General features: G+C 50.6%; 1 protein-coding gene across 1 annotated transcript in view; it reads left to right on the forward strand.

Moving 5' to 3' along the window:
* Positions 1 to 6,513: 6,513 nt before the first annotated feature.
* VEGFC (vascular endothelial growth factor C) overlaps positions 6,514 to 22,782 on the forward strand; it is a 74,841-nt gene continuing 58,572 nt past the window's right edge. Inside the window, exon 1 of the mRNA XM_036458201.2 lies at positions 6,514 to 6,892. Coding sequence (XP_036314094.1) covers positions 6,740 to 6,892 — 153 coding nt within the window. The 5' untranslated portion in view covers positions 6,514 to 6,739. The remainder of the gene's footprint in view (positions 6,893 to 22,782) is intronic.

Consider the following 22,782-nt stretch of genomic DNA (forward strand, 5'->3'; position numbering starts at 1 on the left):
AAAGAGAAAACCAGAAGGAAAATCAGAGAAGCTGTAAAAGCCTAAGGTATGGAGACACATTGCATGTGCGGAGAGGACGGAGCTGGAGAGGAGGGGCGGCTGAGTGCCTGTCTGGCGTTCCCTAGCGAGAAGGAGATAAAAGCTCTGGACTGTGCTGAACCCCAGTTCCGACAGCACTGAACACCAGTTCTGAATGAGACCCTGGGAACCCAGACACAAGCAGCGAAAGGCAGAGCTCCGGAGTCGTGCACATTGGATTGCCCTAGTGGGAAGGAGACAAAGGCTCTGGACTGTGATGAGCCCCAGTTCTGACTGTACTGAACCCCAGTTCTGGGTGAGACCCTCAGGCCCCAGGCTCATACAGAGGGAATCTGGCTGTAAGGCGGAAACTCAGGGGAGCAGCGAAAGGCAGAGCCCCGGAGTCGCGCACATTTCACGCAGAGGACAGACTGTTGATTGAGCCGCTGGATTGCCCTAGCTGGAAGGAGACATAAGCTTCGGACTGCTCTTAACCCCACTTCCAACTGCACTGAATCCCAGTTGCAGGCTTGTTGGGGGAGAGACTAGACTGTCTGGTAGTGGGCGAAACTCTAGGGCACCTTTCTCTCAGAGGTACTTGCAGCGAGTACCAAAGGACACTGAGGAACACTGAGACTCAGGAGCCTCATAGGGTGGGCTAACCGGAAGCCAATACGGTAGGCTCCACCCTGAAACTCTGTCCCATCCAAGCTGAGCACGGAGGCTCTTGCAGTTTTCCAAGTCTAGTCGAATAAGGCTACCTCCTTGATAGATACAGCTGATCCTCACACCTTACCAATTCAGGGAAGCAGTGAAAATGCTGAGACAAGGAAACAGATCACAAACGAAAGAAATGGAGGACAAAAAGCAACTGGATATAGAGTTCAAAACCACGCTTATAAGGTTTTTCAAGAATCTCCTAGAAAAGGCCGATAAAATAAACAAGACCTATGAAGATATGAAAAGAGATCAACTAGAAATAATAAAGGATCAACTAGAAATAAAGAATACATTGTCTGAAATAAAAAAAAAATATATTATACAGAGTCCTAAAAACAGAATGGAAGGTTGTAAGAATCAAGTCAAAGATTTGGAACACAAAGAGCCAGAGGACACTCCTCCGAGGAAGCAAGAAGACAAGAGAATACAGAAAGTTGAAGATAGTGTAAGAAACCTCTGGGACAACTTCAAGAGAACCAACATCAGAATTATGGGTGTCCCAGAAGATGACAGAGAGCAAGATACAGAAAACATTGAAAGAAATAGTGACAGAAAACTTCCCCCACCTGGTGAAAGAAATAGACTTACAAGTCCAGGAAGTGCACAGAACCCCAAACAAAAGGAATCCAAAGAGGACGACACCAAGACACATCATAATTAAAATTCCAAGAGCAAAAGACAAAGAATATTAAAAACAGCAAGAGAAAAGCAGGTAGTTACCTATAAAGGTCCTTGCCTGCATATGCAAATTAACCCAACAAAGATGGAGGTTAATTTGCATGTGCAGGTTGGAGCAGCTGGGAGGTTAATTTGCACATGCAAATTAACATCCATACTTGTTGGTTGATTTGCATACTCACTCTGATTGGCTGTGAGCATAGTGGAGTGGTGGTTAATTTGCATGTTTCTCTTTTATTAGGTAAGATATTTGCAAGGTTCCAATTGAAGGTTCTGGCGGCCTTAAGCAGCCATTCTGAATCAGGAGGTTATCCTCATGGGATTGTTTTCAGTAACTCTTTTCATACTCCCAAGCAGGTGTGTGTCTCAAAAAGTCTTTCTCAGCAAGAGTCATTCAGAGTTTAAGGGTCCAGAGGACATGAGTGCTTGATCCTTGATTGGAGCAGCCTCATGGATTTCCCACTTCCCTTCTCCGCTTTAGTTGTCCTTTTCAAGGGTTTGAATACTTTCCATTCCAGTATCTGATCTTGTGGATGAAGAGGGGCCACAGCTGTCCTGACTAACTCAGGGGAGGCCTGTGTGGTGACCTTGTGAACTCAAGAGACCTAAAGTGACCACACAGGATGGTCTGAAATTAAAATCTTTAATTAAGAAGCAGTTTATAGTGGGGAGTTATGTCTGAGGCCAGTATTTTCCCTGAAAAAGATCAACTTCCATCTCTACTGAGCCTGCTGTCTTTTTGCATCTAACTTTTGTAACTTCCCTCCCCCACCCCCTCCCCTCAGGGCACAACAAATGGAGCCAGGGCTGAGACCACCAACTCCCCCTTTGTTATCATCATCTTGTTAATTGTTGACTGGTACCGATCCTGCACCCACCTGTGTAAAGAAGCAGGTGTCTATCATTTCACTCTTTATCCAATTCCAGATGTTTCTCCCCGCTGCTTTCTCCCACCTCCCTAATCTGTCACCAATGGATTTCATGTAACCCACCATGTCTCCTCCTTTGATGGAAACTTATGAAACCGCCATCCTTTCGAGCATTGTTTCAATGGGTTGAGATTCTACTGCCTGGCAATTGTACATCAATCCCCTTCTTCTGATTTCAGCCTATCCAGGCAGAGTGAGGAAAGAGCTTCAGTCATGCCTATTCCAAGCTCTGCACCCATATGTTTTCTGAAGGTGGTAAGGAGCCTATCCCTGCAGTCTCCACGTGTCCATCTTTTTTTTGGTTGGGTGCATGGTCCCCCAAAATGGTGTCTAATATCTACAGTTGTTCTAAATTCCTCTGGTTTTATTATGGAATTTAAAGTCTCTCAAATCACACTGTGGGTAGTCACAGAGCCTTTTCTATTTCATTTAATTGGTTCACTAGAGGCCTGATGCATGAAGATTCATGCAAGAATGGGCCTTTCTTCCCCTGGCTGCCAGCACTGCCTTCACTCCAGCTGGAGCCATCTTCCCTCACTGCCCAAAGGCCTGGAATAGCTGGGGAGGTGGGAATGCCTGCGTCTCGCCATGGCGATGATACAAGCGTCCTGCCTCAGGTCTCTTGGTGCCTGCATATGCAAATTAGCCCACCACCTTTGTTGGGTTAATTTGCATACTTACTCCTGATTGGCTAATGGGTGTCACAAAGGTATGATGATCATTTTGCATCTTAGCTCTTTTATTAGTGTAGATAATAATACAAATACATTGATGTATATCTGGAAACCCTGGATTAAATGTTCCTGAAACTACTGCAAAGTGCTAATCTATCCTACAGAGGTTTTGGAAAATCTTCAAAAATCACTCTCTGTTCAGATCACCATCAGGACTTAAATTCCACCATCAGGGACTTGTTCTGACCTGGCTGAGATTCAGAGTTTCAGCTTCCCAGAGGAATGGCAGCTGGTCAGAGGAGTGTTGGGGCAGGGACACTAGAGGGCCACAGGGTGGAAGCAGACAAAAGCTTTCAGGTTCCAGTTGTGATGTGGGCGGATCTAAAGGAGAGAAAGCTTTTCACATTTTCCACGTGTCTCTTCCATGGAATATTTAGAGAGGCAATTGTGGAATCTGAGTTTCTCTCCCAAGCATTCTCTTAACAAGAAAACAGGTTCCTGAATGGCTGCAATGGTTCTCCCTTTTCGTTCTAAGGCACTTGGCAAATGAACAATTTTGTTCTTACAAAAAGTTTCCTAAACTGTTGGTCAGTTATGCCAACTGCAATTCCAAACTGTTGGCCAGTGATGCCCACATTTGCATTGGAGTGTAAATACACAGAAGAGGCCAGAATCTGGTCTGCAGGAGACACACACTTGGGTGTAGTCTGAGACAGACATGTGACCCTCTGGGGGTGGTTGGTCAAATCAGTGGCTGGTTCCCTTGCATCCTGGGCTCCTCAACCTAAGGGCTGGACGAACCTGCAAACCTGGCCTTCTGGGTAAGCACAGGGCTTGGATGTGAACTTCCTGCTATCAATGACCAGCAGAGAGTGCCCATGAGTAAGGGCAAACAGCAATGTTGCTGGAAACAAGGCAGCTTCCCCCAGGCATGGGGGCTCTGAAATCTATCAAATCATCACAATCTGCGGGGGAAATACACTCAGCGCTTGGCAGCTGGATGAAAAGAAATGGGACCGGAATCTACTGCGAGACTCACCCCATCCCTGCAGGCCTCAGCGGTCCCAGGTTCTAAATTGAGAGTCTGAGTCTTGGTTGCAGCACAGAGGGAGGTGGCAGTAGGTCTTGGTGGGATGGGCAGGTTGTGGAAAACTTTTTAGTGAACAAAAGTACTCTTAGCAGCACTCTCTGCAGGAGGGGGAGCACCGTTTGACAGCCTTACTTACAGGTGTCTCAGAAGGGGAAAGTCAGAATTTGAATAACGGGAGCACTTGGGGTCTGGGCTCAGATAGGGCCAGGTAGGTCTTTCCAAGAGGGGGAAGGAAGGGGACTGAGTAGGAGTGGGCGGAGCCTCTGGGGAAATAGTGGAGGACTGGTTGGGTCAGATAGGTGAGGGTCCTACCTGCGTACCTGACTACCTTGGACCTGCCACTGTGTACTTCTTCATCATCGCTTGAAATCTCCTTTTATTATTCCAAGTGCAATCCAACTTGGGAAACACTGGAACAGGGAATGGTTAAAAAAGAAGCTCCAGCCTGGCCAGTGTGGCTCAGTGGTTGAGGTTCAACTAGGAATCAGAAGGCGGTTTGCTTCCCATGTCCAGGTTGCAAGTCAATCCCCAGTAGAGGGCGTGCAAGAGGCAGCTGATCAATGATTCTCTCTCATCATGGATGTTTCTATCTCCTCTCTTCCTCTCTCTGAAATCAATAATATATATATTGATATATATATATATTAACAAAATATTAATTTCAGCTTCTACTTAAATCCTTCCCCAGTGAGTCCTTAGCCCTTCTTCCCTTTATCATACTGAAGACAAATATGGCCAATTGGTGAAACGTGCACCTAACAGCAAGACAGCAAGAGGAGTCGCACACTGCAGGGGCTGCATCCCAGCTCATTTCCACAAGTTGTGGTGACGGGGTGACTCTGGGAGGACAGCTTTCATGAAGATCCATGCCAAAGCTCACATCTGGGCACAGTCACTAACTTTCCAAATGTGGGCTCAGTGACGTGGGCCTGGCTGAGCTGGGTGCGCAGACTCCGTCCTTGAGAAGCCCAGTGGGATTTCAGTGCCATGTGTGAGTCAGCGCTGACTCTGCTGCCAGAGAACAAACTTTATCTGAGGCTGCGACCCAGTGACCCTGGCCAAGGAAGACCCTCCTTCTGTCCTCCCTGTAAGAACAGAGTCAGTGCTGAGCAGGTTGCTAAATGAAGAACAGTAGATCCTGGTCCAGGAGGGAGCGGGAGCTGCCCTAAGCAGAGATGCTTTGCTGGGCGGAAGGCTAGCACCGGGGGAGCAGAAGACATTTTTCAAAGTATCTGAAGAATCACACATGGACGTGAGAGTCGATTTATTGGGGAAAGTCCAGCAGTCAGAAGCAATGGAGGGATGGAGGGACTGTCCAGCAGCCTTGGCCATGCACACAGGGATGGGCAGTCGGCAGAGGGCCCTGCCCCAGAAGGCTTTGAAGCCCCAGGTGAACGCTGCCCTGATGCCCGAGGGCGCTTTCAGAGCGCCTGGAGCTGGGTCAGACTAAGAAGGCTTCCTCTGCAGCTCAGACTTCAGACGCAGGAAGTCTGCGTTTCTCCAAGCAGCTCAAGAGTGAGCGGGACCTTTCCATCTGGTGCATTGAGTCCCTGGGCTTCCTTCTCTGGGACATGTCCCCTCCGCCCCCCCTGGACGGGACCTCCGGGCGGCCAGCACCACGCAGCCCTGGGCGGTGCCCCTTTGGGGAAACGCAGTCACTCCATGCAGTTGTCACTCCCTACAATGTGCTGGCCACATGGCCTCTTTATCGGCCCTTTCTCTTTCCCGTCTCAGCCTGACTCCTATCTCCTCACTGTCCCTGACGCCTCTGGCCAGAAGTTGGGGAACCCCAAAGGGTCCTCCGCACGCGCCCCGGGGGACTCGGTAGTTCTGGATTCACCAGCAGCACCCAGCGACCAGGGGAAGGGACCTTGGCCGGGTCCAGGTCCCCGGGGGTCCCCGCCATGGCGAGGGCTTTCCCGGGGGCCATTCAGCGCGCCGGGCCACCTCCAGCCCTGGAGCGGGCGCGGGGGGCCGGGCGGGCTGGATCGGACGGGCGCCCAGGGCTGCCCGGGACAAAGGGGCTCCCCCGCCCCAACAAGTGCTTTCTCCCGCTGCCCATCTGCCCAGGCTGGGCCTGCAGCCCGCCAGCCCGGACCCCGCGTGGAGGGATGGATGGATGGATGGATGGGTGGATGAATGGATGGATGGATGGATGGATGGATGGATGGATGGATGGATGGATGGATGGAGGGGACCAGGGTAGGAGGTGGGGCTCCGGGCGCAGGGGCAGGAGCGGGCGGCCCCGGGGGCAGCGCAGGGGAGGCGGCCGGCGGCCCGCGCCCTCCGCGGCCTCCCCCTCCCCTGGGCGCAGGCAGAGGGCGCCCCGGCCATGCCCGCCCCGCGCCCCGCGTCCAGCGCCCGCCGCCGCCAGGCGCGCCCGCTCCGGGGAAGGGCGGGAGGAGGGACGCGGCCCCCGGGACCGGAGGGGCCGCCCGCCGCCGCGGGGGCTCCCGCCCGGCCCCCCTCCTTCCCAAAAGCGCCCGCCGCCGGCCGAGCGCGGGCAGCTCGGATGTCCGGCTTCCTGTGAGGCGCCCCGCCCGCCGCCACTGCCCGCCCCGGACCGTGCGCTCGCTCAGCGGCGGGGAGCGGCGGGGAGGGAAGGGCGGAGAGCGGGGCCGCCGGGCACCATGCGCCGGCCGCGCGCCCTGAGCCTGGCGGGCTCCCTGCTGGCCGCCGCGCTGCTCCCGCTGCTCCCGGGGCCGCGCCGCGCGCCCGCCGCCGCCGCCCTCCAGGCGGGACTCGGCTTCTCGGACGCGGAGCCGGACGCGGGCGAGGCCCAGGTGGGTGCCGGGCCGGGGCGCGGGGATCGCGGGGGCGGCGGGGGGCCGCGGGGTCGGGGCGCGGAGGGTCCCGAGCGGCGTGTGCGTTCGGATCGCCGCGCCGGGCGGACGGCTGTCGGGGAGCTGGGAGCGGGCAGCGCGCCCCCCGGAAAAGTTTCCTGCTCTTCCCGCGCAGAGTTGGAGCCCAGGGGACTCGGAGGTGCGGGCGGGGCGGGCCCGGGCGGCTGGGGACCCGGATCGCGGAGCCGCTCGGGGGTCCGTCCCCGGCGCCTGGAACCGGCGCGGGGCGCGGCGGCTGGAGCGCAGGCTGCACCCCGCGGGCCGGGGGTCACGCAGCGCCGGGTGAGGGCCCTCGGCGTGCTCCCCGCACAGGCAGCCCGGCACGGGAGCCCCTGTACGGGAGCCCGGCACGGGAGCCCCGGCACGGGAGCCCCGGCACGGGAGCCCGGCACGGGAGCCCCGGCGCGGGAGCCCCGGCGCGGGAGCCCGGCGCGGGAGCCTGGCACGGGAGCCCCGGCACAGGAGCCCGGCACGGGAGCCCAGTACGGGAGCCCCGGCGCGGGAGCCCCGGCGCGGCGCGCAACCGGGGAGAGCAGTGCGGACCGGCCGCCGGGCTGGGGCTGGGGCCCGGGGTCAGCTCCCGAAGTTGGTGCCACTTGAGGTGCCCCGGATGGCATGGGACCCCAGCCGGCCTGACCGCACCCTTGGGAACTGGGTTCTGAAATCTGGGTGACGTTGGGGGAAGGTGGTGTGGGTGCCTGTAGTTCAAGCAGCATTTGGACTCTTTGCCTAAAACCTTGCCCGGAGGCGTCTAGAGCCGCTAATGTGCAGAGCGGAGCTGCGGGTGCCGCTGCTTGCTGCCCCTGGGAGGCACATTCACCCACAGCTCCAGCTGAGGCCGGCCACGCTCTGGAACTCTGAGGTCCCGCTGGAGCTGCCCGGGCGGTCCCCTCCCCACCCCGTCCCCGCGGGGCCTGGCCCGCTCTGCTGCTCTGGGGCCGGAGGCCAGTGTCCGCTGGGAACTGGCTTGTGGATCACATACACTGAACGGGTGGGAACCAGCCTGCCTTCCCAGCTAAGGTTTGAAATGCGCTTTAAGACTGAGTGACTAGTTTTTAATACGGGCTCTCGGTGTCTTTACGTTTTGGGGCGGGCGGGGGCGGGTGCTCACATACAGGACACAGGGCTGCAGGGAAGAGCCTTGGGAGCAGAGAGAATGGGCCTTCGGTTGCAGGACAGAGCGCATCGTGTGGGCGATGGTATGTTTGTAACACACAGCCACACACAGCCACACAGGTGTCACTGTGGTCTCAGAGTGCCCTCCGTGTCCTTAAATGCCGCCCAGAGGGTGCAGGACCCGCGGCACCTACTGCTGCTGTGTCCCTTCTGTTCCTGCAAAGCCAGCCATTGGGAGGATGGCCTGTGGAGCTCACTGAGGGTCACCGGAGGAGAGGGGGAGGTCGGAGGTCAAAGGAGAGGTCTTCCCCATCAGCTAAGAGCCTTCCCCACCCCCATGGGAGTCTGTCACTGCTGGACAGTCCTGAGTGAAAGCGCTGTGTGTGTGTGTGTGTGTGTGTGTGTGATGTGTGTGATATGTGAGATGTGTGTGATGTGTGTGATATGTGTGAGATGTGTATATGAGTTGTGTGTGTGATGTGTATATGAGTTGTGTGTGTGATGTGTGTGTGAGTGTGTGTGAGTGTGTGTGTATGATGTGTGTATGTGTGTGAGAGATGTTTTGGCAGGTGTGTTATTGGACGATACAAGGTAATTCATTTTTAACTTCAAAACTGTCTTCATGGGAGAAGTGATCCCATTTCCCTCCTGGCTCCATGCTCGCTCTCCCTGGCTCCCCGCCCTATATGTTCCGCCCAGTGAGCCTGGGTCCGTGTACTGAGTTCCGAGCGGACTCTTCCCCACGCCATGACACCCGAGGTGGGGTCTCTGAGTGCCACAGACCACAGGCAGCCCGTTCGCCCTGCACTGAAGGGTCCCCGGGGGGAGGAAAGGCGTGGGAGGCATGTGGCATGTGCCCCTGCCATGGGATCGCCAAGAGACCAGATCCAGGCTCTCTGTCTCTCCCTAGTGGCCTCAGCAATCTTCTCCTTTAGGCATGAGCCCCGGTGAGGAGCTGACTTTTCTGAGGGCTCCATGAGCCCAAGAAGAGATTTGAGAAGGCAAAAAGAAGAGGCCAGTTGAAATCGGTTTGGCTTAGTGGATAGAGCTTCAGCCTGCGGACTGAAAGGTCCCAGATTCGATTATGGTCAAGGGCATGCACTTGGTTACAGGCACATCCCCAGTAGGGGGTGTACAAGAGGCAGCTGATCGATGATTCTCTCTCATCGATGTTTCTAACTCTCTATCCCTCTCTCTTCCTCTCTGTAAAAATTCAATAAAATATATTTTTTTAAAAAGAAGAGGCCAACTAGACATAATCTCCAAAAAAGGCAAATTGTTGGTCACTGACACTTCGAATGCTTTTTTTTATATTCAAAAACTGCAAAACAGCTCATAAACTATGAACCAAAGTTAGCCAGCCAATTCTTCCCCCCCTTTCTCCGTCCCCTCCCCCAGAGCCATGCAAAAAAACAAGGTAAAATCACAAATGCAGACAAGAGACCCTGTGCTTCCCCCTCTACTTGGGTCTATTGGGCCCCTCTTTCCAGTTACTGGTTGGAGTAGGTACTCAAAACCCTGAATTGCTTCTCTGCAGGGTGTAGGGCAACCGAGTCCGATCAGCAAGGTGAGGCGAGCCGGGCTGCTCTCATGTAACTAAAGTGAAGTGGGCATGAGGGGGGAAGAGGACATATTTGACCTTGTCGTTGCTCTGAAGAACACCGCACATCCTAGGGAACGCACCAGCTGGTTGCCTACAGTCACGTTCCAACCTGTGATAAGAGAGAAGTCCCTCTGGCTGGTGGGATGTGAGGACTTTGATTTTAAGAGAAAAGTTGGTTCACAGAAACAGCAAAAAGGAAGAGCTATGTCATGTGAAATGTGCTTATGGGACTTACACTGTACGGGCCTTTTATTCCATGAATTGGATTGGACTAGGGGCATAATTACCTACATCCTTATATGTTTTTAGAGTAATAAATGCCAGGAGAGCATATTTTACATTGCAGATACCCGTGTTAAAGAGGAAGCTCAGCCCTGCTGGTGTGGCTCAGTGGTCGAGCACTGGCCTGTGAACCAGGAGGGTTTAGTTTGAGTCCCCTCAGGGCACATGGCCTGATTGAGTGTCCAGTCCCCAGTAGGGTGTGTGCAGGAGTCAGGGGATCAATGATTCTCATAACTGATGTTTCTCTCCCTCTCCCTCTCCTTCTAATATCAATAAAAACATTTAAAAAAATCAAACTCAACATAAAACCTACAACCTGTGTCAACTGAGTGAATAGTGTGGAAGATGAAATATTGAATACACAAATATAGTGTCATATTTCCTGTTTCACACAGCTTCAAATATCTTTACATTTGTAAGTTAAATGCAAAAGAAGACTAGCTTAATATTAACAACATCAATTCCTTTAATGAGGATAGCTATTTTTAGTCACTATAATGAAAGCACATCTAGTTTATGGTGACTATCCCCAAAATCTTCAGAAAAATGACAAGTAGTTTGCAGTGCGCGGGACTTCCTCCCTCTGTCACTTACACTGCTGCAAACTTCCAGGCTTGTTTTGTCTTTTTATTTACCGCCTCAAGTCCACGTGTGGTGGTGCTTTTCAAAATGCCATCTGGGAGCCCGCTGCAGCGGAATTCCTCGGCCATCTTGAATTGCTCTTTTTCTTACCTGACACTCATCAGCTCCCTGCTAAGTCTTCCTCAGGCACAGTAAGTTTTGAAGCCACCCATCTATGGTATGCGACAATGATTGATTTCTTCGGTTTTTATCATCTTCATTGCATGGTTGTTGAGTCAGCAAGGGCAGTTAGTGGGCCTGGGGGGACTTCAGGCACACAAGCCATTTACTCTCTCTTCAAGGAGCTCCCAGCTCAGGTAGGAGCAAAGAGAGGCTTCAGCACAGCAATCCCTCTGCGAGCCCCTAGGGGAATGGCACCAGCTCCCTCTGGGTGTGGACGGCGTGGGAGAGAGGCACCTGCGAGGCCTCATTGTCTGGGTGCCCGCTCATGGGCAGGACTTGAGTGGTCACCTGAATGAGAGCTCCCAGCAGACTACTCCGTCAAGCTCAGGGATCCCTTTCGCGTCTTGGACGGGAGAGAAGGGGCAAGAAGGCCAGCAGGACTGAGGGAGTCTGTAGGGTAAGAGTGAAGGCTCTTCCTGAGAACAAGTCTGTAGGGATGGATGGGGTCGCATTTCAGGAATGTGACCATCATGCTGTGGGGTATGGGGGTTGGCTGTGCATGACCTGGAAGACAGGAAGAGGGTATTGAACTTGTGTGCGGGGTTGATCGGTCGAACCTTGGCTGGCGGGGGGAAGCGGGTAGGGGAGAGGAGGAAGAAGGGGGGAGATTGGTCTTGTTAAGAAGCAATAGCAAGGGTGAGAAGGGGAGCCGTGAATAGTGCGGCAGGTACAGTGATAACAGAAGGAAAACTGTGAGACCAGTGGTTCTCCACCTTCCTAACTCCACGGCCCTTTAATATAGTTCCTCGTGTTGTGATGACCCCAACCATACAATTATTTTCGTTACTACTTCATAACTGTCATTTTGCTATTGACACGAATTTTAGTGTAAATATTTGTGTTTTCCAATGATCTTAGGCTCTACAGCAGGGGTTAGGACCCCTAGCAGCAGTCACCTAAGACCATGGGAAAGCACAGATATTTACATTACAATCCATTAACAGTAGCAAAATGACAGTTACGAAGTAGCAACGAAAATAATTTTATGGTTGGGGGTCACCACCACATGAGGAACTATATTAAAGGGTCATGGCATTGGGATGGTGGAGAACTACTGTGTTAGAGGAAGGATCCATAGATCTGGTGACTGACTAACAGGAAAGACACAAGAGTGGGGGAAATCGACCTTGACCTCCGTGTTATAGTCATAGGAGATGTTGAGCCTGCTTGAGGGATGAGGGCATTTCAGAGAGTGAAGAGACTGGTTTTCACGGATGCATAGAGGAAGACCAAGGCATTATTCCACAAATCACAAGATTTTACTAAACTAAGCCATTTTTGGAGACGCACATTACACTCTACCCATCCATCTCACTAAAGGGAAATAATTGTCTGGGATCAGCCGGACTTAAACTGCTTAACAGAGCAAAAGTGTTTAAGTGTTTGACAAGTATTAGTACAATCCCCAAAGGAAAATGAGCAGAATGCATACCCCATTACGGGGCATTAAAAACAAGAAGGTAAATGTTATTCCAGTAAAGCGGGCTGTGATGTGTAGCTGGTTGCAGCTGCCTCTGAGCGTGGTGGGATAGTGCCCGGGCATTTCTCTGAGGTCCTTCCAGTTCCCACGCTGCGGGGCAGCCACCAGCCCTGGATCTCAGACAGCAGGACCCCGGGCAGGGAACGGCGCTGTGTGTGGAAGGGAAACCTCTTCAGCTCATTCTGCACAGTCCGACCCCTCCCAGCCCTCTGTGAGAAGCAGAGATTGGGCCCTCGAAGGGCTGGATTGTTGTCTTTCCCCGGTATCTGATGCCTTCATAGCATGTGTGCTTGTCCTCAGCGGGTCTGACCAGGTGTTCGGTCAACCTCCTGTCTTCTCGGAGCTCTGCCCCAGCTCCCCAAGATGCTGGAGTGAAAAGCATTGGTCATAGCAAGCTCTGTTCATCTTTCCTCCGGTTCCTGCTGCTTCATGTGCTTCCTTCTGAACTTGGGACGCCTGCCTGCCTGGCCGCGGTTTACTCAGGGGACTATCAGAGCCGCAGTCTAGGAAACCGCTGGTGGCTGGTCTAGCCTAGTGATCGGCAAACTCATTAGTCAGCAAAGCCAAATACCAACAGCACAACGATGGAAATTTCCTTTGAGAGCCACATTTTTTAAACTTAAACTTCTTCTAACGCCACTTCTTCAAAGTAGGCCATGGTTTTTTGTGGAAGAGCCACACTCAAGGGGCCAAAGAGCTGCATGTGGCTTGCGAGTGGCAGTTTGCCAACCGCAGGTCTGGGCAGCCCACTCTTGTCCTTTCGTGCTGGGCTGGGCAGAGGGATGGGCTGGGGAGCTCACTCTGGGCCTCCAGGTCTGGGGCTCCGGAAGAGGTGTCTGCCCCTCCTTGCTGGCAGCCTGAGTCTAGTGTGGCATGCGGTTCCCAGTTCCCACCTGGTGCTGTGGGGCCCGGGAACCGGTGTAAGTGCCCTGAGCACCCCCTGTGCTCCCAGCATGGTCACCCCTGGCTGCCAGAGGGGACCGAGCAGGCTCAGACCTCCTCTGGACACCACGCACGCCTCCTACATGGAGAGCAGGTGCCTCTGTCGTGAGCAGGGGACCCTGCAGCCCCTGATCACCGTGTGCCTGTGCGGCCACAGGTGCCGCTTCCTTTGTCACCGCCCCTCCGTGGGGTGGACACAGTCACGTGTCATTGAAGATGAAGAACCTAGACTCCAAGGACTTATCCAGGAACAAGGCTGTTTCCCTTTTAGAAAGCCTTGGAAGCAGCGGTTTATTTTTATTTTTTTATATTTTTTAAAAATATATTTTATTGATTTTTTTACAGAGAGGAAGGGAGAGGGGATGGAGAGCTGGAAACATCGATGAGATAAACATGGATCAGCTGCCTCCTGCACACCTCCCACTGGGGATGTGCCCGCAACCAAGGTACATGCCCTTGACCGGAATCGAACCTGGGACTTTTCAGTCCGCAGGCCGACGCTCCATCCATTGAGCCAAACTGGTTTCGGCAAGCAGCCGTTTAGAAGAGTGTGGTCCTTGGGTTGGGCCTTCAGGGTTTCCAGAAGCCCGTGACCCCCACCCCCCACCCCCTCTGCCCCAGCTGCAGCTGCGGAGGCAGAGGCCTCTGTGCAGGGACCAGGAACCATCCGGTGCCCACAGGATGCTCTGCAGGAACTGGGACGCCCTGGGCTGGCACATGGAGCCCCTCTGCTAAGGGAAGATGGGGAATGGCTTCTCCCTGGCCGATGTGAGGTGGCTGGCGCATGGGAGGGCTCCCTGAACCCCAAGGGCAGGCTGGGCAGCGTCTCCCGGTGCACGTCTCCACCTGCAGGCAGCCTGGTGGGCCCTCGGCCCGGCGACTTCTCCCAGACAGCAATGCCTGGAGAGAGCAGGCTGGTTGGCACAGCCTCACCCCTCCTCCCCCTTCCTGCCTGTGCTTTCCTCTCTCCCTTGTCCCCGTGGGAGAGACACGCTCCGCACAGGCCACAGACGCCTCCCAGAGCTGCAGAGGCAGCTGTGACCGGGTTTGCATCCTCCTGAGTCAGGGTGTCAGCAGAGGAGCTCTGCAGCCAGCGGGAGGACGGTGCCCGTGATGTGCAGTGATTCTCACGTTTCCCACCCGTGTCCCACGTGTGTCCGAGCCGTGGCTTCTCTTCACTCACAGAGAGCGGTGGTGGCTCTGCCTCCGCTGGTCTGCCTGCTGGGAGGCTGTGGCCCTGTGGGGAGAGGAGTGGTTCCTGGTTTGCTTCCTTGGCACCTACCACCGAGCCCATGGGAGGGGGGCCTCTGGGGACTCTCACAGCCCCGTGCTGACCGTGCCCCCAGCCCCCCTGGACCCTGTATCCTGAAGCTCATTTTCCTCACTGGTTTGGCGCTGTCACCCTGATCCGATCTGATGACATACAGCTGTTTGCGGCCTTTGTTTCTGATCTTGGTAACACCAGGTGCTGATGTGTGCGGTGCTGGCGGGGTGTGTGTGTGTGTGTGTGTGTGTGTGTGTGTGTGTGTGTGATGAGACAGGGGTGTCCGGTAGGCGTGGGGCCTGCTCCCAAAGGTGCTCTCAAGCCTCAGGCCCCTGACGCCTGGGAGGGACACCCAGGGGCCCAGGAAGAGATTGTGTGGACAGGTGGGGGGAAACAGATACCTCAGCGTCGTTAAAAGAGATGTGGTTTACAGTAGGAATTCTAATTTACAGTGAAGTCACCCCAGAACAGCTAAGCCATGAAAGCATGCTCTCACTGAGTAAAATATAAGAAAACGTCCATGTAGGCTGGCCAGGCGGTTCGGTTGGTTGGAGCACAGTCCTGTACCCAAAAGCTTGTGGGTTTGACCCCCTGTCGGAAGGCACATGGGAGGCAACTCATCCAGGTTCCTCTTTGATATTGATGTTTCTCTCTTCCCCCACCTCTCTCTCCAAAGTCAGTGAACATACCCTTTGGTTGAGGATAAAAAAAGAAAACATAATGGTAGAACGCCTTGTGCAAGAGTTAAACTTGTGTGAACTTGTTGACAACAATGGGATTGTGCTGCTCTGTGCTTTTCCAGAATGTTCTGTGCTGTCCTTGAGAAACACTCTACCCGATGGGTAAGTCTGGTCACCTGAGTGCTCTAGTGTGCTCACCACGGTTGGTTTTGTTTGGTGGTTCTATTTGCCAGTAACACTGTGAATTCCGTGGTGCTGTGCATGGCATGGTGGTGGGGAGGCGGGTTGCATTGAGCAGACTGGAGGAGGAAATTCAGAATATGCGGTGGACACAAGTCCCTGCTCTCTAAGAGCTAGTGACATATTTTTTATTCAGAATCATCTTTTAAGTATGTACTTCCTTAGGAATCTGATATAGATGTTGGTTGGAGTATTTTAGGGACTTTAGATCTGATGCCATATTTCTAAACAGAGAACGTTTTGTGTGTGTGTGTTTTTGTTTTTTTTTCCTGACTGAATCTGGAACAAATGATCAAACACTAAATAGATACTTTGCTACTGTGTAAATGAATAAATAATTAGGCAATCTAGATGCTACATTTTCTATGAAAATTTATACACATCCATCCACATTCACCATATGAATCTACATGCCAATACTGGTATAATCACATCTTCAAGTGATTTTTATATTTTTATTTCAGGATTAGAAGCATTTGTAATTATATAAAATGAAGCCTTGTATTTTAGTACTGCTATGGTTCCCTGTTTGAATTTTTTCACTGTGCTTTCTCATTCTCATACTAAGTTCTTTCTCTAAATCGCTGTGCTGTGCTTATTATTGGGGGGAACAGAAACAGGACTAAAATAGCATTGCTTCTTTAATATTATTTTGTGCTTAGAGGAAATGTTCATGAAATTAATACTGCTTTTCTTCCAACTTGCTAAAATACTTAGAAAGAAGGAAAAAGCCCACTTTCCCCTCCTGCCCCACCCCCAAAGCCCCAAAAGGCAGCCATTGCCCTGTGAGAGGGTGCTATGAGGGGGGCACAGGAGACAGACACCCCTCCTCCCTCCTGGGAACCTGCCTGAGTGGAGGAATCCAAATGCTCTCGCTGCCTCCGCCGCCTGCTGTTCAAAGCTGAACGCCTCTCTGAAATGGCAGAAATAATTGCCTTGTGCTGGTCGCGGCCTGTAACCTTTTCTCAGGAAAACCGTACTTCTGTCTTCTTTGTTCATGCCTAAATGGGGTCTTGTGTTCCCCTCAATGACATCACACAGGCACCCTCACACACACACACACACACACTCCAAAGAATGGGTAAGTCTGGCAAACTTAATCAGACTCAAATCTTTAAGGAAATGGTCTTTTTTTAAAAAAAAAAATTTGTTTATTTTTTATTTTTTTAAATATATTTTTTATTGCTTTTTTACAGAGAGGAAGAGAGAGGAATAGAAAGTTAGAAACATCCATGAGAGAGAAACATCAATCAGCTGCCTCTTGCACACTTCCTACTGGGGATGTGCCCACAACCAAGGTACATGCCCTTGACTGGAATTGAACCTGGGACCCTTCAGTCTGCAGGCTGACACTCTATCCACTGAGCCACACCAGTTAGGGCTTGTTTATTTTTTAACTGTTATGGAGTTTTGGGGTTGACATTGGGGAAAAGGGAAATGGTCTTGACTGGCTTTTCACCTGGTGAGGGCGCAGCACCGTGAGCCTGTGCGGAGCCCAGGACCCAGGAGGGAGCGCCTTGTCCTGGGCGCAGCCTCAACCTCAGCCTCAGCCTCAGCCTCAGCCTCAGCCTCAGCCTGCCTGGAGGAGCCTCATCCCACAGACCAGCCTGAGGCCTGAGGCCTGAGACCAGGCCAGTTCTGGCTCCTGCAGCACCCCGCCTCCCGGAGGACTTCTCATTCCTTCTTCTTGTCTGTGTCTATTGTGTGTACTTAGTTATTTTATCTTCCAAAGCCCTCTTCCAAGGTTCTGTTTTTTGTGTGTTTGTTTGCTTGTTTTTGCTATAAAAGCTTTATTGTTCCATTTGGCCCAATGCACAGGAGAGGGCCTCAGGGTGTTACAGAATGGCTAGCGGTTTCAGGGAGAGGCTCAGGCAAAGCCAGACACCAGGGGGTGCAGAGGAGCCCCTCAAAGGCCTCGGGCTCCACAGGCTTTCCCAGAGATGCTGCCCAGCCCAGCCTGGGGGGCCGCCTGCAGAGGGGAGGCAGGTGTGGCCCCTCTTCTTGATGAGTTGCACCTCCTCGCCCCGGAAGTGATTCTGCAGGAAGTCAGGAGTTGCGGGTGGAGCCTGGGGCTGCAGCTGCAGGAGGGCCGGCTCAGTTCCTCTCCAAGGCCAGGGCGGCCTGAGCTTCCCCCATGCACCTTGGGGCGGCTCCTTCGAATCCTGGAAGAGAATGTGGCCTCCACTGGTTTTGCATCTAATGTAAGAGACTCCCTGGATGGAGCTTCTCCTCCAAGCTCTCCAAAAGAGTGGCCCCTTCCCTCCAGGGCACCATGGTCACCGTGGAAACAGAAGCCAGAGAGAGGTAGGTGTGGGAGGCCCTCAGATGCAGGCTGACCCCAGCCTGCACCTGGGTGGAATAATCCTGAGGAATTGAGGCGGGCATGGTTGGGCGATGGGAGTTAAGGTAGAAAGGAGAGGCGTGCTGGCTGGGCTGGGAGGGGCTCGGAAGGCGGTGAGGGGAGGGTGGTCGGAGGCTGGAGGCAAGATGTCAACTGTCCCTGGGTCTGTTCCGTCCAAACACCGTGGAAGCAGGAGGCAGATCCTGGACGGTCGAGGCACTGTCCCAAGTGTATGTTTGGAAAAACGAACACTCATTTAGGTTCCTGTTTGCTTATGGGTGGTGATATTTAAGACTTCCCTAAAAAATCAAACTAATGGTTTTGTCTCAGCGCCAGATTTCCGTTCTGGAGGTGGTAGTGATTCCTTGCTTGTTGTCTGGATCCTGGGTCTTTCTTTTAACTTTGGTGTCTGTCCTTGCCAGATTAGAGTGCCATCGAGGCCCATATTACCCAGGGGTCATGGCATCACACTTAGAGTTGGGTCATCTGAAGGCTTTATGCTGTGCAGTGTGGGCAAATGATGATATCATAAGTTCTAGTGCAGGTGACACATTGATCTTCCCACACATTGGCAGCAAGGAGACCTGTCCGGGCGGTGAGCATGGCATAGTTACATTGCTGTCACACGGCACAGCGTGCCGCCCAGGCCAGGAGTCACAGATGGACATATTGCCCGGCTCAGTAGTTGAGCATCGACCAATGAACCAGGAGGTCATGGTTTGATCCCTGGTCAAGGGCACGTGCCAAGTTGCAGGCTTGATCCCCAGTAGGGGATGTGCAGGAAGCGGCCAATCGATGATTCTCTCTCATCATTGATGTTTCCATCTCTCTCCTCCTCCCTTCCTCTCTGAAATCAATAAAATATATATATTTTTAAAAGATGGATTGCACACAAGACAGCACCAGCTCATGTCACAGGACAGCCACGCACCCACATAGAGGAAAACATGCCCCCTTTGCATTCAGTTAACTGTTGGAGAGACAATGCTGTCTTTAATTTTTATATTTTTATATTTTTATGTTTATTTTATATTTATTTAAAAGGCATCTTGAGGAATAGTTTTCCTACCAGCAGCATTCTTTTCTAAAAGAAGGCCCTTTATTTATTTTTATTTATTTGCTTTTTTTTTTTTAATAAATATGCTTTTTTTTGGCATTGTCTTCCTTGCTTCCAATTACAAATGTGAGCAGATATTGATAGGGAATTCTTTGTAACTTCTAGCTCGGTTCGTTATCAAAGTGTATCAGCAAAAATGTGATTTTCTCCATCTCCCACAACTAGGCCATCAATGTCTAGAAAGTCCTAGGTCCTGTACTTTCATATTTGTGTCTGTCTTTATCACATTAATTTCTTCATCACGTAGTTATTGCTTTCTGTCTGTTAGTGTTTAAACTATCGAATAAAACCTGAAGAAAACAATTGTGTAAATTTCCAAGATGTCAACTGTCTTACATATTTCAAAGTTTCATACATATATAATCATGATTAATTTTCATGGGTTGTGGAGATAGACTAGAACTTAGACTTAAGCTACATGTCACTAGTTCTCTAAGCCAGTGAAAAAGTGATTACAAAGCTCACACAATGGCTGTTAAAAGTCAATGAATTTACAACCACTCCATTACTGGTTAGGCCAAATAGGAAGCACCAAAGCATGAAATATAAGATCACTAACTGGGTTGTCTATAAATTAAAACACTACTGAAAGATAACCTAGTAACTATCAAAAGTAGCACTTCATGAAGCTTTTACAGCTTCACAAATCCAAGTCATTCATTGGATATGCACAGAAAGACAAAACCAAACAACATAAAGCAAAACCCAGGCCTTGTGCATGTTAATAGTTTTCTGTGTTTTCCCTAATCATTGGGCCATAGCATCACATTTTATGTAATAAAAGACAACCCTGGGGTTCCGGTTTGATCTGCTGGGGTCAGGATCAGAGCGGCTTCTCTGCCTCTCCAGTTCCCCTGTCCTTGGTGCTGCAGCTCTTGACCTTGACAACCTCTGGGAAGTCGCCCACCCAGGGCACAGATGTCCTGCTCTCTCCCTCCTTACAGACTCATCACGTGTGTGTCTTGTGCTTGTGACCATGCCTGCGTTCTGCTGTTGCTATTCATTTCCTTAGTATAACTCTTCAAAGAAAATGTTAAATGTAGTTGAGACCAAGCTGGGTTTGAAGTGGTGTGCAGTCAGAGAAAAAGCTGGTTTCCCAGCTGCCTTTGCAACAAGTATTTCCATAGCATCGGTCTGGCCAATGAAATACAAGGCAAAACGTAGTAGGGGTTTATGGGAAAACTTTGCTTTTCTCCTAGACACTGCCTTTCTTGTTTTATTGTCTTCCCTGGAAATCAGAAAATCCCTTCTAATTAAACAAATGACTTTATGCTTATCAAAAGGACACTTTTAGACTCACGTGGACTGAAGTTTTATAGTTGTTAATGGCAGCCAGGGAATACGAGACGCCTTTCTAAGTTTGTACTTAATCCATGTGCCCCTGGAGTTAAAATTATTTAATATCCAAGTTGGATACAATCTTTTTATCCAACATTACTTGCCAGCTGATGGAATCTTATAAAATTCTATATTTATATTCTGTAAATATGTTATGAAGCAGCCAGATTTCAAATAGAGGAAAGTTCTGTTTGTTTTGGAGACCATAGATTTTGTCCCTTTGTGCTGTTAAAAATGTTAATACTTTGGGTGCCACCCCTGACCAACTAATTATTTTGAAAATGGTAACTAGAACAGAGAGAAAGAGAACTTTTCTAGAGTTTAGAAAGTTCGACGAGAAGTCTCAGAAAGGACAGGAAAAGTGTGCAAACAAGAACGTGTTTTTTACCGTCAGGCAGATGAAGGAGTGGACACCGGGACTGTGCCAACACTGTGCTGGGCTCTAGGCTCCAAGGGCCTGCCCTGCCAGCCTAGTGTCAACATGGGAGACTGGGGAAGAGCTCATTCAATGTGACACAGCTGGGAGGAGAGAGGATCCATGGCCTATGCACGAATCTCCTCGTCTGTCAACAAGTTTCTGCAGATGCCCCTCGGATTGTTTGCACTGCAGTTGTAAAATCCAGTGGAATGTTTATCTGTGATTCCAAAAATGTGGTTTTTCCAACACACAGAGAAGATTCCACCACAAAATGTGCATATGCACAATCCTTCCTCCACACCGGTGCTTAACACTGAGGGAGGGGAGAGTCACTGTCAAATAATATGAAATTTGGTTCTAGCAATTGATTTCTAGAATATTCTTCCCTGACAGTCTACTCTAGAGTATACAGATCAGCACATGTCATGTGCAGGCTGCAAGACTTAAAAAGCACGTGTTCTAATATATTCTTTTAAGACATCATCTGGACCAGTGGTCGGCAAACTCCTTAGTCAACAGAGCCAAATATCAACAGGACAACAATTGAAATTTCTTTTGAGAGCCAACTTTTTTAAACTTAAACTTCTTCTAAAGTCACTTCTTCAAAATAGACTTGTCCAGGTCATGGTATTTTGTGGAAGAACCACCCTCAAGGGGCCAAAGAGCCACATGTGGCTCGTGAGCCGCAGTTTGCTGACCGCTGATCTGAACCATCAAGTATAATCTTACTTAGAGAGTTCTCATATAGGGAGCTCATTTTTATTTCTAGCATTGGCCATATTTTTCCATTTCTTGATTCTCTAATATTTAGCTTTTCAGTTTCATTCTGTCTGTCACGTGCTGTAGCCATCTTATGTACGCAGAGATCATTTTTTTTTTTTGCCACAAAAATCCATGTCGAACGAGCTCAGCACAGGTAGGCTGTGTGGAGTAGCTAGGCCCAGTTGCTCCGTCCATCAGAAGCACCAGGCGAGTGAAGGAGATGAGCCTTCGGGTGGGGAGCATACCTTAGAGGAGAGAGACATCATATCATAAAGCTGGACACTTGACATGTTATGATGTTATTAGCCAGTGTGATCCAATAAATTTAATTTAAATAAGAAGGGATTCTTTCATTCTGATTTCTGCAGTTTTTAACTACATCTTATTTCCTACCACGTTTGAAACCTAACCCTCATAGAGTTAACTTTCACCGTTACTTGTGAGTTTAATGATTCAGTGACAGCAACCAGAATTTTCATGGGACATAGAATTGTCATTCTATCGAAAGTCAAATACTAAGTTATATGTTCAGTAGTCCATGGCATAAAGTACTCAAGAATTATATGTAATAGCATGTGGCAAATCAGTGGATAATATGTGTATCATGGATTATAGTTTCTTTTCTTTTTCATCACAATGTGGTGGGAGAAAGTGAATTCTACAAGCAGAGAACATGCATTGTCACTTACTCGGTATTCTAAAACATGGAGTTGTTTTCATGAGTGAATTATCTGGGCTCCTGAAAACTAGCATTCTCAAGTATATTTCAAGTTTTTATTGTGTTCCACTCTCGGACTTGCATAGCCTCAGCGCTTTCCTTGTGTTCCCATCTGAAAAAGTAATGAGTTTAACCCCAAAGATTTTAAATCTCATTTGGAGATAACAGTCATTATCTGAAACTTCCAGATTGTGAGAGTGTAAACTTGCTAATTTTATTGTGCCAAAGTGTAGTCACAGAGAAGTGAAATACTCGGGCAAGTTAGTGCTTTTGAAAAGTATTTGAGTCATGCTGATTTCTGTATAGGATACATTAAATAATATCAAATTAAGTAAATATAATATTTAAAAAATGCTTAAAGTTTCCTTTAAGCATTGATTTCCCTCTTCACTCCATGTTTTCTGTAAGGCCGGACACAGGACACTTTCAGACTTTACTGGACTTCTTTCTCATGGCATCGTCTCCATTGCTCAGCATGGGAAGGATAGCAGGGCTTTCTTAGCCACCATGGCATTGGCTCCTGTCCAATGCACCTCTTGTAAGACCAGTTGGGTGTTCCTGGGGATGTCCCTTCTCCCCTTTCCGCGTGTCTCAATGGAAACTGGGGAACAGTTCCTGTTGGACCTGGTAACAGAGAATCTGGTAGTCCTGACCTCAGGGTGCTAACGGCCCGCACCCCATGTGATAAAGACAAAAACTAAGCAGGAGGGAGACGGGCGGTTACA

This window comes from Pipistrellus kuhlii, unplaced genomic scaffold, assembly GCF_014108245.1.
Source record: "Pipistrellus kuhlii isolate mPipKuh1 unplaced genomic scaffold, mPipKuh1.p scaffold_m20_p_3, whole genome shotgun sequence".
NCBI lineage: Eukaryota > Metazoa > Chordata > Mammalia > Chiroptera > Vespertilionidae > Pipistrellus > Pipistrellus kuhlii.